Raw genomic sequence first — 20,977 nt, forward strand, 5'->3', positions numbered from 1 at the left:
CGCAGGATTTCCATTGACCGTGCCCGGCTCCCAGGCCGTTGTTAAATTGGGAAATCCTAACTGGGAATCATCTGGAATGACAATCCAATGATCAGGCATCCGAACACTGACGAGATGTGACTGGATGGTGGTGGAGAGGGAAGGTGGGGAGAGAGAAATGTTTAGGCGAGAGACGCACTAGAATTGGAGCTGGAGAAAGAGCGCGGGCGAAGGGTGCTCATCTTGCGTACGGCCGGCCTGCGTTTGATCCCCAGCACCCCATAGGGTCCCCCGAGCCCCGCCAGGAGCAATTCCTGAGCTCAGAGCCAGGAGGAACCCCTGAGCATCACAGGTGTGGCCCCCAAACAAACAAAATCACTAGAACTTGACAAGTGACAGAAACAAGGGCTGTGAGGAGGGAGTGGGATGAGTCTCTCTCTGGGCCCCGACTGGCAGAGAGAGAGAGAGAGAGAGAGGAGAGAGGGAGAGAGAGAGAGAGAGAGGAGAGGGAGAGAGAGAGAGAGAGAGAGAGAGAGAGAGAGAGAGAGAGAGAGAGAGGAGAGAGAGAGGGAGAGGGGGGGAGGGGGGAAGAAAAAGAGAATTATACATTTCTTTAGGGCCTGGGGACCTCACTGGGGAGCACACCCCCGGCATGAGTGGGCTCTGAGGCAGCCTTGGCACCCAAAGGCACCAAGCGGTGCTGGCTGTGGTGGCTCTAGAGGACCAAGTTCCTGCATGTGTCCCCACGGCTGGCACTGTGCATTCGGGCCATTAACGTTTGTTCCAGCAGGAGGCGGCTATGGTCCCTTGGGTGCAGCTGGGGTCAACGGGACCCAGGAGGGTATCAGTCCCCTTCTCAGAAGCCCCCTCCCCTGCAAGCAGGGCCGTGAGATTGAGGGGCTTCACACAGAGGAGGGGGTGAAGGCGCTTGTTTGGCACATGGACAACCGAGGGTGGACACCCCCAGCACCACACTGAGCACTGCCAGGAGTAAGTCCCGAGCACTGCCTGGCTGAGCCCTAAAGCCAAACAACAGAGACATTACTGGATGGACCTTCCCGGACAGACGCCCCTCCCTGAACTCCCTAGTGCTGGGAGCGGCTGAGTGGGGCGGGACCACCCGGGGCCACTCTCCTGTGACTCTCCCAGGCTCCAGCATTAATGTGTCGACCCCGGAGATGCAATTGGTGCTGATTAAAACTGCTTGTAAGGGGGCTGAGATAGTACAGTGGGCTGGGCATTTGCCTGGCACGAGGCCGACCCAGGCTTCATCCCCAGCACCCTAGATGGTCCCCTGAGACCCCCCCCCAGGAGTGAACTATGAGTACAGCCAGGTGTGGCCTAAGAACAAGCAAAACACATTCCAGTGTGAGCCGCTGGGGATCATGCAGGCATCAGCACATTAAATGAAACCCGTGGGCACAATGGACACAAGCCGGGGTGGCAGTGACAAAAGTCACGCGATGGGGAGAACTGGTCTCACCCACCAGGCCATGGCCTCAGCTCCTGCAGGCCATGGTGCCCAACAGGACCTTCTGCCAGAACTGTGCACTGTCACCTCCTCCCACAGACACCGCAGGAAGGAGCGCAGGAGTGATGGTGGCCGGGAGGGATGGAGGGGGTGTTCCTAGAAGGCCTTTGCTGGAGGTTATGGCGTTATTGCTGTGGGGTTAACCACACCGTCCAGTATCGCCCCTGGGACCTATCAGCATTCTTCCTTACTGACTCTACAAACCAGCCTTTCACATTCTTTCTGCCTTCCCTTCTACTGGTTTCCGAACCAATGGCTTAAATCTTGGATATATAAAGAGAACGGAGATGTAAGTTCTTCTCTCTCTGCATATAAGTTCTCTCTCTCTCTCTCTCTCTCTCTCTCTCTCTCTCTCTCTCTCTCTCTCTCTCTCTCTCTCTCTCTCTCTCTCTCTTCTGTGTGTGTGTTAGCTTGGGTTGATTTTTGGTTTTTGGACCCTACCTGGCAGTACTCAGGGCTCAAGCCTGGCTATGCTCAAGGGACCAGATGTACTGCAGGTCCTGTCCACTGTTCATTTGGGGAGGATCATGCAGAGCTCAGTATTGAACCCAGGCCTCCAGCCAGCCAACGTCTACACTGGCGCTGGTGAGGGTGATGTGGGGTTGGGGGAGGGTGTTACACCCTTCAGTGCTTGGGCTCCTGAAGTGCTCAGGGCAGCACGGAACCAAGGTCAGCAGCATGAGACCAAGTATGTCAAGCCCTGTGACCATCTCTCAGGTCCTCCTGCACTTTGAAATCATCCTCTGACAACGAGCTCACTTTCCACCCGCCCTTGCCCCCAGCGGGTCACTTGCATTGTGAAGGGTCTTCACAGTCCAGGCGGGCACTCTGAAACCTGCGCGTTTTCTCTGGGGTCCCAGGGGTCATCCCCTGACTGTCCGTGTGGTCCCCGCGACCTTCCTTGCGGGGCGTGCCCTCTGTCACCTTGTAAGATCTCTGAGCAAGTCCAAAGGGTCCTGCCTGCCTTCAGTCTGAATCACAGCTACCTGGAACTCAGGTCTGCCTGGGAGGGGCAGATGATTCGAGGCCACCAGCCTGGCCCAGCCGGTGACCTGGGACTCAGACTCGGACCCCGGGCGACCTCAGGGCAGATCACCCAGCTAACCTGGCCACGGCAGCAAAAGGGGCGCCACTGCTGCCCCCAGAGCTGCTGGAAGAGCCGCAGCTCCTGGCTCCCCGGGGGGCCGACCACGGCGCCAGCATCCTTCAACTTCTAGAACGTGGGCGGGTCTCGGGCATCCAGTCACTTCATCCCGGGACTCGGTCCCCAAAGCCGCCAGCCCGGCTCCGTCCCGGCTCCGCCCCGACTCGCCTTGACCTATAGCGTCCCGGGCCGCCTCTCGCCCGCCCACCGCGCCGACCTATTGCCTTCCAGCGCCTCTCCCTCAGGCCCCGCCCCTTCCCCGCTTCTGACCAATGACGAGCCGCCGCCCTCCTCGCCTACCCGGCCCGCCTTCTCGCTCGTGCCCTGCGGACTTTGGGCCTCGGGCCCCGTCGCGGCCCCGCCCCCTCATTCTTATTCCGGCCTATCGCGTCCCGAGCCGCCGGGCCCGCCCACCCGCGCCGACCTATCGCGGCCGGCCCCGCCGCGGCCCCGCCCCGCGGGCTCGGTGCGGGCCCGGGCCGGGCTCGGGGGTGGCTGGCCATGGCCGGAGTGGCGGGGCGGCTGGCGCGGCGCTGGTGTCCGGGCGTGCTGCGGAGGTGAGCGGGGTCACGGCCCCGGGCCCCGGCAGGGCGCTGGGCGCTGGGCGCAGGGGCGGCAGCCCGACCCCGCGCGCGGGCTCTGCGGGAGGCGCAGCTGCAGCGGGACCCGGGGCGCGGCCCAGGGCAGGGGACGTCCGGGCCAGCGGCCGGCGGGGAGCGTGACCGCTCCTGGGCCCGCGGCCTGGGGGCCACCTCTGCAGGGTTCGCTTGGCCACTCGCTTCATGCTGTTTGTCCGGTGCCGGTGCCCAGGGCTTCCTCCTGCCTCTGCTCCCGGGAATCACCCCCCGGGCGGGCTGGGGGCGGGGGGCCCTGCGGGTGGGTCCCTGCGGGTGGGTCCCTGCAAGGCCAGCCCCTCGCTGCCCGTCCTCTCTCCCCCGCCGGCCCGGGCGGCTCACTCTGTTCCCAGATCAGGCTGCGCTCCGCGTCTTGTGGGGTCGCCCCCTTTTAAGCGGCCGGTGAGCGGCTTAAGCGCGACTTTTGTTTTCTGCTTGGAGCTTGCCAAGTTCCGCCTGGACCGAGCCCAGTTCACTGGAGTGGCATTTGGGCCCAATTATGCAGAAAATCATTCCGCGAGGTAGTGGTAAATCAGTAATTCGGAACGTGTTGGAGACTGATTTTTTTTCTTCTTTTTTGGGTCACACCCGGCGATGCACAGGGGTTCCTCCTGGCTCTGCACTCAGGAGTTACTCCTGGCGGTGCTCAGGGGACCATATGGGAGGCTGGGAATCGAACCCGGGTCGGCCGCGTGCAAGGCAAACGCCCTACCCGCTGTGCTATGGCTCCAGCCCGATTTTTTTTTATTATTATTCGATTAAATTCACACCAGCATACCGAGGCTTGCCCCCTCTGTTCTCCACTGCAGATAGGCAAGGGGAGGTACTGCCATAGGTGTGGGCTTCCTTTGTAACCAGCATTAACCAGTATTAATCACCGTTGATGCCATTAACTTTCTTATTCAGGGCCATCTCTGTGAACATCCTGTGTGTGCTGGTGGCTGCAATACTTGCCGGTTTCCCTCCCCTGCTCTCACTGTGTGCTTAACGCCCCCTTCCCGGGACCGCTGACTCTGCCCTGCGGGCTGGCGGGTTGGGCATCAGGTGAGCTGGGGTTCATCTGCTCAGCTCAGGGTCTCCGCGGCTTCGGGTTCCCCGAGGAAGGGAGAGTCTGTCCCGAACCCCAGCAAGTGTGCTCCTGCCCTTCCGAAGCTGTTCCTGTAGCCTCACGCCCCCTCCCCGGCCCCGGCTGGCTTGGAGGTTGGGACTCCTGTTTTGCTGAACAGAGGAGGTGCCATCAGCGCGGGGCAGAGACTCTTCCCAGATCCTGGGACACAGGACTGAGTCCCGCCCCTGCACTGTGCCCTCCTAGTCAGTGGCTCACTTCGCTCCTACTTCACTCCTACTTCCTTTGCTTCTTGCCTTGGCAAAGGCGATGTAACCTTTCAGCCCTTCCGGTCCAAGTTGCTTTTATGTATATCTTGTTGCTGAAGCGCAGCAAATCCCATGCTGAATTTGTAGCTTTCTTTGCCTTAGTTTTGCCTTGCTTTCTTATCTCGGCATCGTCTTGGAAACCTCTCACCACTTCCGCCAGACAAGGGTAGATGAGGTCCACGTGCTTTGCCAGAACGTCGCTGGCCGGGGAGGGACGGGCATCTTGGAAACCAGCCTGCTCGCTCGAAGCCCCGTACAGGTCACCTGCGCCCCGGCCTTGCAGCTGCACGGGAGCCGGCCAGCCATGAGAGCCACTCAGCAGGACTTTGAGAACGCCATGAATCAGGTGAAACTCTTGAAGAAGGACCCAGGAAACGAAGTGAAGTTGAAACTCTACGCGCTGTATAAGCAGGTGAGGGACCACGGGCGTTTCCGGCCGCGGACTCCTGAGATCAACCCGCTCTGTGTTTGGCTGACTTGGTCGCGCTGCAGGGCTTGCTCTGTGCTCCCCTCTGGAGTGGCCGCGTGAGAGCACAGGCACTGGGCGTGGGGACACAGGTGTCCCTGCTTTCCGGAAGTTCACCTTACACCACTTTGCTTTCTGCAAAACACTTGCGTTAGTGCTGGGTCCGGGAGCTGGAAGCAGTGGAGAGGGAGATTTGCTTCTGCCAGGGTGAGAGGTGTCAGCACTGAGTTCACAGCAGCTCGCAGTGCACCTGCGGGTGCTTCCGGCCCCCAGCACTTCACGGAGCCCTCAGAGCAGATGCAGGCCCTGTCACAAAGTGGTCCTGTCCTCTCTGTGATGTCACTGGATGTTTTAAGTGCTATTGGTAGGTTATCTTAGGGGGGTCTGGGAATGCTAAAAGAAATTCCACATTAACAGGTTGTTCTCTTTCCACCATCCCAGCTTACAAAGGGTTTTTTTGTTTGTTTGTTTGTTTGTTTTGCTTTTTGGGTCACACCTGGCGATGCACAGGGGTTACTCCTGGCTTTGCACCCGGGAGTTACTCCTGGCGGTACTCAGGGGACCATATGGGATGCTGGGAATCGAACCCGGGTCTGCCGCGTGCAAGGCAAACGCCTTACCCACTGTGCTATCTCTCCAGCCCCAAGCTTGCAAAGGGTTTTAGGGCAAAGGTTGGCTTTTGGGGGGAGGGCCAGGGGCTTGGTCGAGTAGGAGGGAGGCTGGGCTTAGCCGGTGCGGCTTGAGGAACCTGCCTGCTAGTGATCCGGCCAGGAGGGCCATGTACAAAGCAGGACCTCTCACCCATGTGCTGTCTCTTGGACCAGGGAATGGTCTACTTTTGGGTAACGGGACATCTATACAATTAAGGAAAAAGATAATCCCTCTGGATTATTCCAGAGAAAAGGAGATTTAAAAGATGTAACCTGGGGGCTGGAGTGATAGCACAGCGGGGAGGGGAGGGCATTTGCCTTGCACACAGCTGACCAGGGTTTGACTCCCAGCATCCCATAGGGTCCCCTGAGCACCGCCAGGAGTAACCCCTGAGCACCGCAGGGTATGACTCATAAAAAAGCCAAAACAAAAAACTTAGATTTTTTTTTTTGGCAGAGGGGGACGGGCACGCCTAGCAGTGACTCCTGGCTGTCCTCAGGGACCACTCCTGGTGGGACTCGGGGACCTGAAGGGGATTGAACTCGGGTCAGCCACGTGCAACCACCCTCTGTGCTGTAGTGTTGCTCCAGCCCCCAAGACTAGTGTCCAGAGGTTTCCCTGGAAGAAGTCGGTCCCTCTGGGCCCATGTGTGTGCTTGTTACCCCGTGATGGGCATGAGCGCCTTCTCAGTCAACTCTATATTAATGTTTAAATTTGCACAGTGATTGGGTGGTTCCATGGAGTTTTGAATCACTGTGTCTGAGACGCAGCTGGGCATGTATTTTCTTCATCTCGACACACTTGTCCCACATACCCTAAAGTCGGTGAAATCGAGTTGCTTGTGGTTTTCTCTTCGTATGTCCAGATCTGTCTCCTGACAGCCGGAGGCCGTACCCTACCGCCATCCAACCCCAGTACGGTGACTCACCTACCACCCACACGTCAGCGACCTCTCTGGGTGTTTAGTACCTTTGTGGAGCTTCTGAGTGCTTGTTGGTCAAGTCACTTTGAAGAGTGTGCTAGAGTGTTGCCTGTGTGTGGAAAACACGATCACCGATATCAAACTAATGGACAATTCAGATTCTCTTTCATTTATTTATTTTTTTTCTTTTTGGGTCGCACCTGGCGATGCTCGGGGGTGACTCCTGCCTGGCTCTGCACTCAGGAATTACTCCTGGCGGTGCTCGGGGATTGTATGGGATGTCGGGGATTGAACCCGGGTCGGCCGCGGTCAAGGCAAACACCCTCCCCGCAGTGCTATTGCTCCAGCCTCTCAGATTCTCGTTAGTGTCTCTGCCCCAAACCCTTGCTTTGCACTGCTGTGCGTGCAGTTAAAACTGCATTAAAATAACTGACTTTAGGGCTGTTTTCAATCCAGAAAGGCCCGGGTGCTCCCATGAGCACGTGTTCCTTTTTCTCACCTCACATCTTTCTCTGTATGAATCTCTTTCAATAAAAGCTGTCTTGCTTCGGGGCTGGAACAATAGCACAGCGGGTAGGGCGTTTGCCTTGCACATGGCTGACCTGGGTTCGATCCCCAGCATCCCCTAGGGGCCCCTGAGCACTGCCAGGAGTAACTCCTGAGTGCAGAGCCAGGAGTAACCTTTGTGCATTGCCGGGTGTGACCCAAAAACCAAATAAATAAAAACTGTCTTGCTTCACTGGAAAAACAAAAACAAGTGGTTTTAGGGGTTGAGCTAATCTCAGTCTTCCCTCTCTGCCTCCCTTCCCCTCCCCCACTCCCCTCCTTCCTTCCTTCCCTTTGAGCCTTTAACTGCATTTAGGCTGGAGGTGGGGAAGGCAGGAGGGGAGACGCTCTGGTCACTGTCTGCGGCGTCCTTGTGGAACTACTTGGCCAGGGCCAGGCAGCCGGTCACCTGTGCACTGAGGGAGTTTTCAGTGCTGAATGCCCCAGCCTGGCCACTCAGCTGACCCTTCCCTGCCCTCTCCTCCCCTCAGGTCACCGATGGGCCCTGTAACACCCCCAAGCCGGGAATGCTGGACTTCGTCAACAAGGCCAAGTGGGAGGCCTGGAAGGAACTGGGCAGCCTGCCCCAGGTGACCGCTTCCTCTGCCCGCGGTGACCGCCGTCACCTCTGCTCCGACGTCACGGCCTCAGCTGCGCCGGGTTCTCGGGACGCTTCCTCCCTGGCCTGTGGCTGATGCCCCGTCGCCCTCTTTCAGGAAACCGCCAGGCAGAACTACGTGGACCTAGTTGCCAGGCTGAGTTCCTCCGAGGCCCCGCGCCCGGCCCGGCCCACCGCCGAGGGGCCGCGATCAGGCTCTGACGCCGTGCTGGTGAGCTCGGAGGGCGCCATCACCAAGATCACGCTGAACCGGCCCAGCAAGAAGAACGCCATCACCACTCAGGTACCCTCGCCACGTGCAGCCACCTGCGCTCCTTGGGCGTCCGCGGTGTGGACACGGCCCACTGCCTGTGGGTGCCCGGAATGCGCGGGTGTCCTGACGGCCGAGCACAAAGCAGGGAGACGAATGAGGCACTGCCGGTGTGGCCCCGAGCTGGGAAAAACTGTGGTTCAGCTGTGCCAGGGCATCTTCACGGCTCTCGGCCTGGAGAGCCAGGGACAGACGGGGGAGGCCCCTCCCGGCAGTCAGCGATGCCACGAGGGCCACTTGGGATGATGACAGAAATCAGCAGCAGCAGGGCGCCGAGCCAAAGCCCAGGGCGCAGGACGCTTGCCTTGTTCACAGCCAACCTGGGTCCGATCCCCGGCATCACATACAGTCCCCAAGCCCACAGGAGTGATCCCTGAGCACCTAGGTGTGGCTCAGAACCAAAAACCCAAAGCAATAGCAGAAGGGGAAAAAACTCCTTCCCTTGTTTTTTTTTTTTCTTTTTTTTCCCCTTTTTGACTCACACTCAGCAGCAATGCTCAGGGGTTTCTCCTGGCTCTGCACTCGGGAATTACTCGGTGCTTGGTGGGGACCCTATGGGACGCCGGGGATTGAACTCGGCTCGGCCGCATGCAAGGCAGACGCCCGCCCTGCTCCGGTCCCTTCTTCCCTTTTCCCTTGGGAAAAAACATACACAGGAGATGAGTGCGATGTCTTGTGCTGTCCTGGGGAGTGAAAGTCCCGGCGGCCGCCCTCGAGTGGACCGTCCACGCCGAGGCAGGAAGTGTGCCTCCCCGCAGCGCGGGTCTATGTCTCTGCGCTTTGGTTTGCTGTTTTCTGGGTCGCGGGAATGACTTGGGGGTCAAACCTGGGTCTTCGCTCTCCGTGTCTCCCTCCGCACAGATGTACCAGGATATCATGCAGGCGCTGAAGGCCGCGGGTGACGATGACTCGGCCATCACCGTTCTTACAGGTGACGCGTCGCCGTCCTAAGCAGAGCTCTGGCGGCAGGGTCCTGCCAGACGGGAAGCGGGGGGGCCCCGAGATCTTTCTCAGCACTGGGGAACTCGGCGTCTTAAATACGGAGCAGCCGTGGTGGATTTAGGACCGGTCTTTCTGTCTTGTTTTGTGTTGGCGGGACCCACCGCAGTTCTGAGCTCGGGACCACAGGCATCCCGGGGTCCAAGCGGGGTCTGCCGCCTGTGGGCAAGAGCTTTCGCCCTGGGGCCACTACTTTCTCTGTTTGTGTGGTGTTGTTTTGGCGCCAAGGGCTCGGAGGTTACTCCCAGCTCTGCACACTGTTTGGGGGACCATATGGGATGCTGGGGCTGGAACCCGGTTGGCCGTGTGCAAGGCCGACGCCCTCCCCGCTGGACCGGGTCTCCTGCCCCCGGACTGATACTTCCAGTATGTGAGAAGTAGATACAAATTGTTAACTCACAGTGTGGCCATGGTCAGTCTCCAGACCATGAGCCCTCGAGCAGCATGCCAGGAGTAGCGCCCAGCACCTCCAGGTGTGCCACCCAGATTGGTAAGAGAAATCCTAAGAGTGACCGGACCAGCCGGTGAGCGAGAGATGGACGTGTCCCGGCGGTGGCCAGGGCTGGAGCTCGCGCTGCACACAAGCACCCAGGTCCCAAGCCCAGCTCTGCCGGCACCCTGGGACCTCCACAGGACTCCACGGGAAGTGGCCCCTGAGCCCCCGGGTGGGCCCCAAACGAACAAAACGTAAGGCAGTTTACCTGAGACGGTCCAGCGCTATCCAGACAAGGGAAATCGCAAATAAGGTTCAGAAGTACCGTTCAAGTGAGGGGTCGTGTTCCGCTAGCTTGTCTGAGAGACAGACTTGACCTGCACCCCGGGTGGGCAGTGAAGGCAGAGCAGGAGCCTGTGTTCTCTCCGGCAGCAGCGTGTGTGGCTGTAAAGAGACACAGAGAAGCGAGAGGACCTTTGTTGGCACAGAAAAGGGGCAGGTCGAAATTTGCTTCTCAGTGGACGAACATGGAGAGTCTCACGCTAAGTGCAACGAGTCAGAAAGAGAGGGACAGACATAGAGTGACGGCACTCATTTGTGGAATATAAAATACCGTAACAGGAGACGACACCCAAGGGCAGTAGACACAAGGGCCAGGACGATATTGCTCCATAGTTGGAAGCCTGCCTCAGGCAGCGGGGAGAGAGAAGGATCACTAAGTCAGCGATGGCTGGAGGGATCGCTCGGGACGGGAGACGTGTGCTGAGAGTAGATCAAGGACCAAACGTGATGGCCTCGCAGTATCTGTTTCAAACCATAATGCCCAGAGAGAGAGAGGGAGCAAGAGGGAAACTGTCTGCCATGGAGGCAGGGGGAGGGTTGGGAGCAGGGGAGAGATACTGGGGACGTTGGTGGTGGAAAGTGTGTCCATCAGTGGAGGGATGAGTGTTTGATCCTTGTATGACAGAAACTCAAACATGAAAGTTTTGCAACTGTAGCTCACGGTGATTCAATTCAAAAGAAAGCAAGCAAAGAGAAAGGGCGTGTCCTTGGAGCTGGAGAGATGCCACAGCGGGTAGGGCCTTGCACGTGCCCGGTGACCTGGGTTCGGTCCCCAGCAGCCCTTACGGTCCCCCAAGCCCCACCAGGAACTAGCCCAACCGCTGGGCGTGGCCCAGAAACAGAGCAGCGATGATGAACGGCCTGTCCTTGACTTGACGCAAGAATCCCGCGTATAGGAACCTCCGGAAGCTTCCAGGGGAGGGAGAGGAGGCGCCTGGGAAAGAGAGGCCGTCTTAGCAGCGCCCGGGAGCCGGCGGCAGGGGCAGGTCCCGGGCGGAGCGGAGTGACGGTCTTTTCCCGCAGGGAGCGGGGACTATTACTGCAGCGGGAATGACCTCTCGAACTTCACGGACATCCCCCCGGGCGGGCTCGAGGAGAAAGCGAAGAACAGTGCCGTCTTGCTGCGGTGAGAGGGGGCCCATCCCGCGCCGGAGGGAGCTCGGCGGGCTGAGCCTGTGCGGCAGCCGCGGGTTCAGTCCTCAGCGTGGCTCATACCCGGGTGCTGGGAGTGACCCCAGGCAGGGATAGGAGTAGGCCCAGCACACTCAGCAGTGCTCAGGGCTCACTCCTGGCACTGTGCTCAGGGTCAGTCCCAGCTTTGTGCTCAGGGATCACTCCTATTTCTGTGCTCAGGACTGACTCCTGGCTCAGTGCTCAGGGCTCACTCCTGGCTCTGTGCTCAGGGCTCATTCCCGGCTCTGTGCTCAGGGTCACTCCCGGCTTTGTGCTCAGGGATCACTCCTATTTCTGTGCTCAGGGCTCACTCCCAGCTGTGCTCAGGGATAACTCCCAGCTCTGTGCTCGGGGCTGATTACTGGCTCTGTGCTTAGGGCTTATTCCCAGCTCTGTGCTCAGGGCTCATTCCCGGCTCTGTGCTTGGTGCTGACTCCTGGCTCTGTGCTCAGGGATCACGCCTGGCTTTGAGTTCAGGGCTCACTCCTAGTAAGGCCTGTGGTTCCAGAGACCCTACACAGTGACAGGGGACCAGGGACTGAACCCAGATTGGCCGTGTGCAAGGCAGGTGCCCTACCCTCTCTGTATTTCATCTCTCTGGCTGCAAGAACCAATATTTAGCTGCACAAAAAATGAAAACCCGAATCCTAGGCCAGATAGATAGTATCGTCCAGGTGCCTCGCATGTGGCCCTGCACGGCCAGCAATGATCCCAGCAGAGCCAGGAAGAGCCCCCGAGAGGCACAGGTGTGGCCCTCACCGCACCCCCCAGAACAAACACAGAGACACTCCTGCGGGTGTCTCTGCGCACAGCCCTGCGGCGGGAGCTGCCCGGTCCCTCAGCCACCTGAGCCTGTCTCCTGTGGGGGCCGGGCAGGAAGGCCTGAGAGGCTGTGTCTGGGCTTCAGCGCATCCCTGTGGGCGCAGGGTTCCAGAAGCCCGGAGGCCAGTGGGTGGTTCTCCCCCTTTCCCAGACCCCCGAGTTCTCTGCTGCCCACCGCCCTCACCTTCCTGTCCCCGGAGAACCCAGACTGGACCATGGAGAACCCAGACTGGACCATGGCCCGGCTGGGCTTGCTCCGGGAGCCGCTCAGGACAGACCTGGGGGCGGGACAGGGGGCCGGTGGCCCCATCTGTCCCCTACAGTGCCTGCTTCTGCCTCCCCACTGCTGCAGGGACTTTGTGGCCTGCTTCATAGATTTCCCGAAACCCCTCGTCGCCGTTGTCAACGGGCCAGCGGTGGGCATCTCCGTCACCCTTCTCGGGCTGTTCGACGTGGTGTACGCGACTGACCGGGTGAGTCCGCCTGCGGGGACAGCGAGGCCCTTCACAGGCTTCTCGATTGTTTCGGGTTGGTTGGTTTGGGGGCACACCTGGTGGCGCTCAGGGCTGACTCCTGGGAGGCTCGGGAATCCCGTGGGATGCTGGGGATTGGACCCGTCAGCCGTGTGCAAGGCCAGCATCCCGCCCGCCATTCTCTCTCCAGCCCCATCGAAGGCGCACTTTTTTTTTCCTGGTTTGATTTGGTTTGGAGGGGGTCACACCCGGCGATTCTCAGGGGCGACTCCTGGCTCTCTGCACTCAGGAGTCACTCCTGGCAGTCCTAGGGAGACCTTATGGGATGCCAGGAGTCGAACCCAGGTCATCCGCATGCAAGGCAAATGCCCTCCCTGCTGTACTATTGTTCCAGCCCTTGAGGGTTTCGCTTTTTTTTTTCTTTTTGGGTCACCCCCAGCAATGCACCGGGGTTACTCCTGGCTCTGCACTCAGAAATTACTCCTGGCAGTGCTCGGGGAACCCTGTGGGATGCTGGGAATCGAACCCGGGTTGGCCACGTGCAAGGCAAACGCCCTCCCCGCTGTGCTATCGCTCCAGCCCCGAGGGTTTCACTTTCAAATCAGGGAGAGATACAGAAGGAAATTAGTTCTGAAAGGTCTGTCCTTGTAAGCACCAGACTGAGAGGCGTGGTTAGTGTGGGTTGGACTCCCCCCACGTGACCCTGTTTTCTCTGTTCCCGTCGGGGCTGTGGGGAGAGGCAGGGCGCTTGCTTTGCGCGCATGAGCCCGGGCGAGGACTGTTGGCTGCTTTGGCAGCAGATGGTCTTGCCTCTCCCGGGGCGGGACCAGCTCACAGGGCGGGGCCGTGTCTCCTGGCGCGCCTTGGCTGGCGTGTCCCCTGCGCAACACTGAGAGTCGCCCCCAAACTTCGGCACGCAGGAGGGAATCATGCTCGTGTTGGTGCCTGGAGCAGCCCTGGGCCTCATCCATGCTCAGCACACGTTCCACCACAGCCCACCAGTCCTGGGGTGCTCTGAGTTCCCCGCTCCCTGTGGGGGCGCGTGAGTGTGAGCTTCCGGTACCCGGAGCCTGCGAGGGGCTGGGACCCCCGATGGAGGAGCGCCGGGTCGGAGAGGCTGGAGCCTGCCCTGAGCGTCCGCCTCGCTCACGGGGTCCTGCTCACCGTGTCAGCTGCCGCAGTGGCCCTGCTCTGCCCTGGGCATCCGCCCGGCCGGCCGGGTCCCTCACACAGTAGCCGGCTGCCCCTCGGGCTGGGCGGGACTGGGGCTGTTCTTGTTTTCCTCGCCCGCCGCTGTGGGCTCAGCCTTCTCCGGCTCCTTCACCGAGTCCTGCTGAAGCACTGTCACCTTGGAGAAAGGAAGAAGAAAAGGGACAGACGGCTTTAACCGGCTCTGGTGGTTACTGGTCATGAGATCTTTTCAGCCAGAAACCCCCAAATGTTTAAGTCCATTTTGAACTCAAAATGAAGGCCAGTTTCTCCAATATATTCTTTATATAGTTTGTCAACCTAATATAAAAACGGGTGAATTGGGGGCTGGAGCAATAGCGCATTGGGGAGGGCGTGTGTCTTGCACGCAGCCGACCTGGGTTCCTGAGTGCAGAGCCAGGAGTAACCCCTGAGCATCGCTGGGTGCGACCCAAAAAGATAAAAGAACAACGACAAAACAGATGAATAAAGTCTGTGAAATGTAACGTAGAGGGGCCAGGGCGACAGCACAGCGGGGAGGGCATTTGCTTTGCACACGGCCGAATTGGGTTCAATCCCTGGCATCCTACATGGTCGTCCAAGCACCACCAGGAGTAATTCCTGAGTGCAGAGCCAGGAGTGACCCCTGAGCATCGCTGGGTGGGACCCAAAAAGCAAAAAAAAAAAAAAAATGCAATGTAGAAATGTGAATTAAAACGGCCATGAGCCTTTCCTCCACATTCGAGAGAATGGTTCCATCGGAACAGATTGACAGTGAGTGGCTTAGAGGCAAAGCATGTTCCTTGCAGGGCAGGAGAGCCGGGCTCAGTCCCCGGCAACAGTTGCACACACACACACACACACACACACACACACACACACACACATCGCACGTGCACCCTGATGGCAACAAAGTCTGGCAGGGCTCCGCCACGGCTGGCAGCCATTCTTCGCTGGCAGGAATGTCAAGTGCCACTTTGGCACCTCCTCAGGAGAGGAGGCCAGGCCCTGTGGCCCAATGGTCACCCGCAGGATCTAAAACGTTCCTGCAGAGCCCCGGGCCCAGGTCGGGTAGGCGGCTGCATTCATAGTCAGACCAGCATGCTGGGAGCAACATCCGTGGCTTCGTCTGTTGAAGGGACAATGCCCCGCGGCCCAGAGCAATGCGAGGGAACAGCGTGGTCACTCACAAAGCCTGTGGTGGGGACAGCTGGCCAGGCTGCCCCTGCAGCGCCCGCTCCTGGGATGTTCGTGGGGCAGACAGACGGGGCTGGAACCAGATGCTGGAACCAGATCTCGGGGTGCTGGCGAGCGGGGGTGTGCCCTTTCCCTGGCCGTGGTGGCCTTCTCTCCCCTCGAGGAGTGGGCAGTCTGTGTGTGTGTGTGTGTGTGTGTGTGTGTGTGTGTGTGTGTGGCCGCGGCCATCCCGACTCTGCGGTGTACTCAGCCAAGCATGGTGAAGCCAGCAGCGGTTTCTTAAAGCATGTGCCAAAGATGAGTGTCTGTCCTGTTCTTCCCTCCAGGCGACCTTCCACACCCCCTTTAGCCACCTCGGCCAGAGTCCGGAAGGCTGCTCCTCCTACCTGTTCCCCAAGATAATGGGCTCAGCCAAGGTAACTTCCAGAAACCCTGCAAAGAACCGCTAGGGGCGGGGGCCGTGCACAGCGGACTGGGCACCTGCCTTGCCTGCAGCTGCTTCTGGTTCCGTCCTCGGCACCCCGTAGGGTCCCCTGAGCACTGCCGGTGTCACCCAAAACCCAAACAAAGTTCTCGTTTTTCTGGGACTGGCTGTGGCTCAGCGTGAAGGACCTGCTGGCGTGGGCAGAGGCCCTGGGTTCAATTCCCGGCTCGGGGAACGTTGACTCCTTAATTTCCCGGTGGCCTGAGCATGGGTCTGCACCATCCTGGGCACTGCAGGCTTCTCTGAGCACTGGAACAGGAGCGAATCCCGGGGGTGTCCCCAAAAGCAAAACCAGAAGCTCGTGATTGGTGATTTGGTCCATGGTTCTGATCCTTTTAAGCAGCTTTTTCTCCCTTCGCCTCCATTGTGTTGCCGTTGCAGTTGGGGGCGGGGAGTGCCAGTGGCCTCAGAGGTGACAGGCAGCGAGCGGGTGGGCTGCAGGGTGGCAGCATGCCAGCAGGGCAGACACCCCCCGCTCAGCCGCCCTGAGCAGCCCCTGGCGTTGTGGGGTCAGAGGGTCAGCGCTGGCTTCCCCCAGGTGGGGACACGTGGCCGGCGCCCGAGGTGCTGGCACTGGGCCCCCTCCCGTCACTGGCGCGAGCGTGTGGGTGGCACAGCTGCCTGCTGGCCCAGTGGGAGGACTTGGGGGTGAGAATTCTGCTTTGGTTACAGTTTGCGGGAGGCGGGGCCTCCATGGCGCTGCTCAGGAAACACCCAGACACCCTCAGAAGACCGTCCCCGGCCAGGGCTGGACCCCGGCCCAGGAGGAGCTGCTGTGGGTTCGCGGGGGCGATCCCTGAGCAAAACCCCCGGCCAGCAGAAAGTGCAAGGGCTCTTGTGAGCGCGGAGTTCACAGGCCCTTGTCCCCGGGCTTCGGTCTGTGACCGGCACTCTGCCTCCCCTCTGCCCTGCAGGCCGCAGAGATGCTTATTTTTGGGAAGAAGTTGACAGCAGGAGAAGCCTTCGACCAGGGACTCGTGACCCAAGTCTTTCCTGACAGCACTTTCCAGAAGGAGGTCTGGGCCCGGCTGAAGGCCTTCTCGAAGCTGCCCCCGAATGTTAGTATTGGCTTTCGCATCCGTGGGTAGGAGCCGGGAAACAGTCAGTTCCTTTGGGAGATGAATTGTTTTTTGAAAACAAACAAAAAAAAAAGGCAAATAGACTCTTCTGGGTGGTATCCAGCCTGTGGGAACCTGAGACTGAAAGGCACAGTCATCAGGTAGGCACCCAGGTGTGTGGTCGGTGGACTTCGGGGAGCACTCTCGGGGTGAGTTGGAGGAGGATGTGTGGCTCTGTGCCAGGAAGGGTTATTCCTGTGTGGCGGAACAGGCAGGCTCTGCCTGCTCAGAACGTGCTCCCTATGCTCCTCCCATACACAGCCCCTCCCCCCACCGCCCCCCCCACACACATACAGCTCGTGCGTGTGCAGGGGTGCGAGATGCAGGAAGCATGTGGGAAGCGTGACCTAGGCGCCTGCGCCTCCTGTTGTGTTTCAGTCCATGCGGATTTCCAAAGAGCTCCTGAGGAAGATGGAGAAGGAGAAGCTGCACGCGGTGAACGCCGAGGAGTGCCGGGTGCTGCAGACCCGCTGGCTGTCGGACGAGTGCATGAACGCCGTCATGAGCTTCTTATCCCAGAAGTCCCGCCTGTGAGCAGCGGGGCTGCTCTCCGCTTGGATTCCCGCACCCGGACTAAATAAACAGCCCTGCTCGTCCGTCCGTCCGTCCGTCCATCCGTCTGTCCCCCCCGGCCCCCGTGACCCTCTTTCCCCAGAGCCCTGGTTGGGGGGTGGGGGAGGAAAGGGGGAGGTGACGGGAAGCCCCAGGGGTCCGCGGAGGCGAGGGGCGGGGCGGGCTCTTACGTCTCTGTTCATGAAGAGCCGGTGCCAGGCGCACAGGAGGCCTCTGTCGGGGACGTGGTTCTGGAAGGCGCTCATGGCCCGGCAGGCCGAGCTCAGGTCCTCGAACACCACCACGGCGCTGTCGCGGCCGTACCTGCGCACCGAGCGGATGGGCCCGAACATGGACAGCCACTGGATGGCCGACGGCAGGCTCCCCTGCGACCCCAGGGTGCTGAGCCACCTAAGAGGGCAGAGGACAGGGGAGCGGGGCGGGTCTCCGTGACCCTGCTCTCGTTCTCCCCTCTCCGCCTGCGTCCCCCTCCTCTCCGGGTCGGCGATCACTCCTGGGGGTGCTCAGGGACGGGACGGGGCGTGGCCGCCTGCCAGCAGGTGCCTTATCTGGGCCCGTGATTCCCGTTTTCACAGTGCAGTGACAGGAGAGAGAGAGCGTGCAGGAGGTGTGTGGAGACGGCCCGGAGCTGGGGCGCTCGCTCTGCACACAGCTGTGGTTTGAATCGCCCGAACCCACCACAGCCTCCCTGAAAAATGATAAAAGGGAAATTCTTAGGAGTTCCTCACTGGCTGACTCTGATGAGGACAAAGCCAGTGAGCCCAGAAGGAAGCTACACGGAAGCTCCAGACTTAAAGAACAGAAGTAGACCTGGGCCATGGCTGGAAGAAATGGGGCGTTAGCCCTGCGGTACGGCGGGCCCAGGCCCTGCGGGGGCTGCCGGTCTCCCTGTATCTTCTGTAGGGAAAGGGAGATGGTGGCGGGTTATGTTACATATAATTATACAGTATGAATGACCTGAAATTGAAGTGTATATACTTTTTCTTTTTTTCTTTTTGCTTTTTGGTCACACCCAGCGATTGCACAGGGGTTACTCCTGGCTCTCCACTCGGGAATTACCCCTGGCAGTGCTCAGGGGACCCTATGGGATGCTGGGAATCAAACCCGGGTCAGCCGCGTGCAAGGCAAACGCCCTACCCGCTGTGCTGTCTCTCCAGCCCCAAGGTGTATACACTTTTTCTAGGTGTGAACCTTGAACATATTTTCTTTTTTTTAACTATAGGACTCCAAAGAATGGTCAAATGATCTGACTTGAGTGAGAGAAAATTATCACTCAGAATAGTACCTACCCTTATTCTTGCTCTAACCTGCATTGTCTTGTATTGCCCATTGTCTTGTATTAACGGTTCCAAGTTTTGTAGGTAATAACTCTTTGCCTTCTTTAAAGATGGGTTTGTAATCCACATTGTGGATGTATTTTTGTTTTTGATTTTTTTGGGTCACACCTGGCAATGCTCAGGGGTTCCTTCTGGCTCTGCACTCAGGAATTACTCCTGGTGGTGCTCAGGGGACCCTAATGGATGCCGGGGATTGAACCTGGGTCAGCCGTGTGCAAGGCAAACGCCCTCCTCACCAGACTATCACTCTGGCCCCTATAACCCGCATTGTTACAGGGTGGTGAGCACTGCGGTCAGGCATGGTTCTCGCGCTCACCCTGTGTCTCCAGGCCGACGGGGAGGCACTGCTCAGCCAAGTGCCACCCACACGCGCAGCTGCCGCCTCGTCGGGACGCACCCCCACCTACCTCACAATGATGGTGTGCATCGGGGGCTCCTCAGAGACCCTCCACAGCCTGGAGCTCTTCCCCACACACATCTTGTTGGGGTTGTTCAAGGCCTTTCTTCTCCACGGGGACATGTAGCTGGGCTTTGGGGACAGACTGATGGCTTTTGGGAAGTCATGCCTCACCAGGATCCTTTCTAAGGTGGAGAATTCGGGATCGTCACCTAGAGATGGAGCGAGCACAGTGGGGTTCAGCCTCCTTGTTTGGGGAAGCTCCGTGGGAAGGAACATTGCACCCCTGCACGGCTGCTCACCTCTGACCTCTGCCCTGCAGGGCTACGCCTGCCTCTGACCCCCTGCCTGGTTCTACACATCCCAGCAAGCCCATGAGCAGACACGGGCAGCAGCAGTGGGCAGGCGGCTCTTTCTGCAGTCTGCTGGGCTCACAAACCAACGGCAGTCGCCCTGCCCGCCGGGTCTTTCCCTTCAGACACTGACCATGAGTGGCTGGTGGGACAGTGCAGTGGGGGCGGCACTTGCCCTGCATGCGGCTGACCCAGGATCGATCCCCGGAGGCCCATTTGGTCCCCCAAGCACCACCAGGAGTGATTCCTGAGTGCAGAGCCAGGAGGAACCTTTGAGCATTGCTGGCTGTGCCCCTCCCCCACAAAAATATATAAAACACAGACTCGAACTGCACTGTGCATGGGCACCACCCCCCTTGCTTCACGTTGCTATCAGCCAGCCCCTCATCCAAATGCCCATCTGTGGCAAGACCGCTGTAATGGAACATCTTGGGTCCACCGTCTCGGCCCGAGTCTCCTGTCCACTCTCAGCCCTTATCATGGGTCCACCGTCTCGGCCCTTGTCTCCTGCCCACCATCTCAGCCTGCATTCCCCGTCCACCGTCTCAGCAAAGGGGGGCTGCTGGAGAGCGGGACAGCGAGGGGCGCGCACACTTGCGCTTGTCCTCGGCGCTCCTGCAGGCGTGCAGCTGCTCCAGCAGCTGGTTGGGCAGCAGGCGGTGCAGCCGGGACAGCAGCTCAAAGGTGTGCGCCAGCTCCCGGGGGTTGGCGTGGTTCTTCCTCTCCTTGGCTGGCCCCGCACAGGCTCCTTCCATGCCGGCCTGGGGCGGCACCGAGGGGCTCCTGGGAGAGGCGGGCAGTGCCCAGGGTCAGCTCTGCGCCCACAGGGATGCTGACCCGCCTCTCCCCGAGGGCAAAGGTGGACCTGTGTGCGGCGGGCCTCCGGCTCCCCATTCTGAGGGTCACAATGAGCCTCTCCCCGCCCGGAACCCCGAGGGCTCAGTCTGCACCTGCCCTGCTGAGAACAAGGGGGTCCCTGGGGCTGGCATGCTGGGCAGGGCAGGGGACCCTGGCAGGGATCGCTCTGCTCTGGGGTCTGCAGCCGGGGCGAGGCCTGCTGCTTGCCTCGAGAGACGGAGCCACGCCCGTGAGCACCCCCTTCAGAGTCCCTCCCTCGGGGCACTCGGGGGACCCAGCACCACCCCAAGGGCTGGTCCCAGCATTGCTCTCTGGCACAGCTGAGCAAAAAGCCTCGTCGCCCCTGCTGAGATGTCCAGAGTGACACAGGTACAGGGCCCTGCGCTCTTCCCAGCCCAACGGAAGCTTGGGGCCTTCAACAGTCTCTTGGGGCTTCTGTGGGGGGGGAGGGGCTGCCCAAGCAGTGCTCAGCGCCACAGGGCGATGGTGGGGCCACCACACACATCTGTTCCGGCCCATTGAGCCGACGTCCCTACCCAGCTGTAAATAGTCTTCTTGTTTTTCTTGGTTTGGGGGTCACACCTGGCAGCGTTCTTCGCTCTGTGCTCAGTTTGGGGGGGGGCACGTGTGATGCCGGGTGTTGAACCCTGTCCTGCCGATGCAGCTGACAAGCAAGCACCTTCCCTCCTGTCCTCGTTATAATAATAATCTTTATTTTTATTTGTTTTGGGGCCACATCCAACGATGCTCAGGGGTTACTCCTGGCTCTGCACTCGGATCACTCCTGGCTGTGCTTGGGCGTACCGTATGGGAAGCCTGGGATCAAACCTGGGTTGGCCGTGTGGAAGGCAAACGCCCTATCTCCTGCTGTGCTATTGCTCTGGCCCTGCCTGATGTGATCTTTTTCTTCTTCTTTTTTTCTAACTTTTTTATAATTGAATCACCGTGAGATACAGTTACAAAGCTTTCATATTCGAGATTCAGCTGTACAGTGAGCGAACACCCATCCCTCCACCAGTGCACTTTCCACCGCCAGTGTCCCCAGTATATCCCCCCACCCCATCCCCGTCCTCA

General features: G+C 59.6%; 2 protein-coding genes across 3 annotated transcripts; one reads left to right on the plus strand and one right to left on the minus strand.

The window, feature by feature from the left end:
- The first annotated feature begins 3,103 nt into the window (after nt 1-3,103).
- On the plus strand, nt 3,104-16,981 carry ECI2 (enoyl-CoA delta isomerase 2). 2 transcript variants are annotated; one of them, XM_056108535.1, is made up of 11 exons: nt 3,127-3,211; nt 4,175-4,312; nt 4,892-5,054; nt 7,719-7,817; nt 7,944-8,129; nt 9,018-9,087; nt 10,954-11,056; nt 12,278-12,398; nt 15,110-15,199; nt 16,182-16,325; nt 16,764-16,981. In XM_056108535.1, exons 3-11 carry the CDS (start codon nt 4,947-4,949, stop codon nt 16,917-16,919), a joined length of 1,077 nt encoding a protein of 358 aa, XP_055964510.1. In that variant the 5' UTR covers nt 3,127-3,211; nt 4,175-4,312; nt 4,892-4,946; the 3' UTR covers nt 16,920-16,981. The 2 variants fall into 2 exon arrangements, with proteins under 2 accessions (XP_055964509.1, XP_055964510.1); XM_056108534.1 differs by lacking the exon at nt 4,175-4,312 and having other exon boundaries at nt 3,104-3,211.
- On the minus strand, nt 16,959-19,800 carry LOC130017769 (testis expressed protein 56-like). Its single transcript, XM_056108532.1, has 4 exons — nt 19,638-19,800; nt 18,703-18,904; nt 17,129-17,348; nt 16,959-17,030 (listed from the first exon to the last, which is right to left on the minus strand). The coding sequence occupies exons 1-4, from the start codon at nt 19,798-19,800 to the stop codon at nt 16,959-16,961; spliced, it is 657 nt and encodes a 218-aa protein (XP_055964507.1).
- Between the last annotated feature and the right edge of the window lie 1,177 nt (nt 19,801-20,977).

This window comes from Sorex fumeus, unplaced genomic scaffold, assembly GCF_029834395.1.
Source record: "Sorex fumeus unplaced genomic scaffold, SorFum_2.1 ptg000218l, whole genome shotgun sequence".
Lineage (NCBI taxonomy): Eukaryota > Metazoa > Chordata > Mammalia > Eulipotyphla > Soricidae > Sorex > Sorex fumeus.

Excerpts from the sequence above, each read along its gene's own strand:
- ECI2 (XM_056108534.1), top strand. The coding sequence starts at position 3,156 with ATGGCCGGAGTGGCGGGGCGGCTGGCGCGGCGCTGGTGTCCGGGCGTG. Across the intron at positions 9,088-10,953 it reads GGCCATCACCGTTCTTACAG|GGAGCGGGGACTATTACTGC; the intron begins GTGACGCGTCGC and ends CTTTTCCCGCAG. Across the intron at positions 11,057-12,277 it reads AACAGTGCCGTCTTGCTGCG|GGACTTTGTGGCCTGCTTCA; the intron begins GTGAGAGGGGGC and ends CCACTGCTGCAG.
- LOC130017769 (XM_056108532.1), bottom strand. The coding sequence starts at position 19,800 with ATGGAAGGAGCCTGTGCGGGGCCAGCCAAGGAGAGGAAGAACCACGCC. Across the intron at positions 18,905-19,637 it reads CGCCGAGGACAAGCGCAAGT|GTGACGATCCCGAATTCTCC; the intron begins GTGCGCGCCCCT and ends CTCCATCTCTAG. Across the intron at positions 17,031-17,128 it reads GGCTCTTCATGAACAGAGAC|AGGGTCACGGGGGCCGGGGG; the intron begins GTAAGAGCCCGC and ends CTCTGGGGAAAG.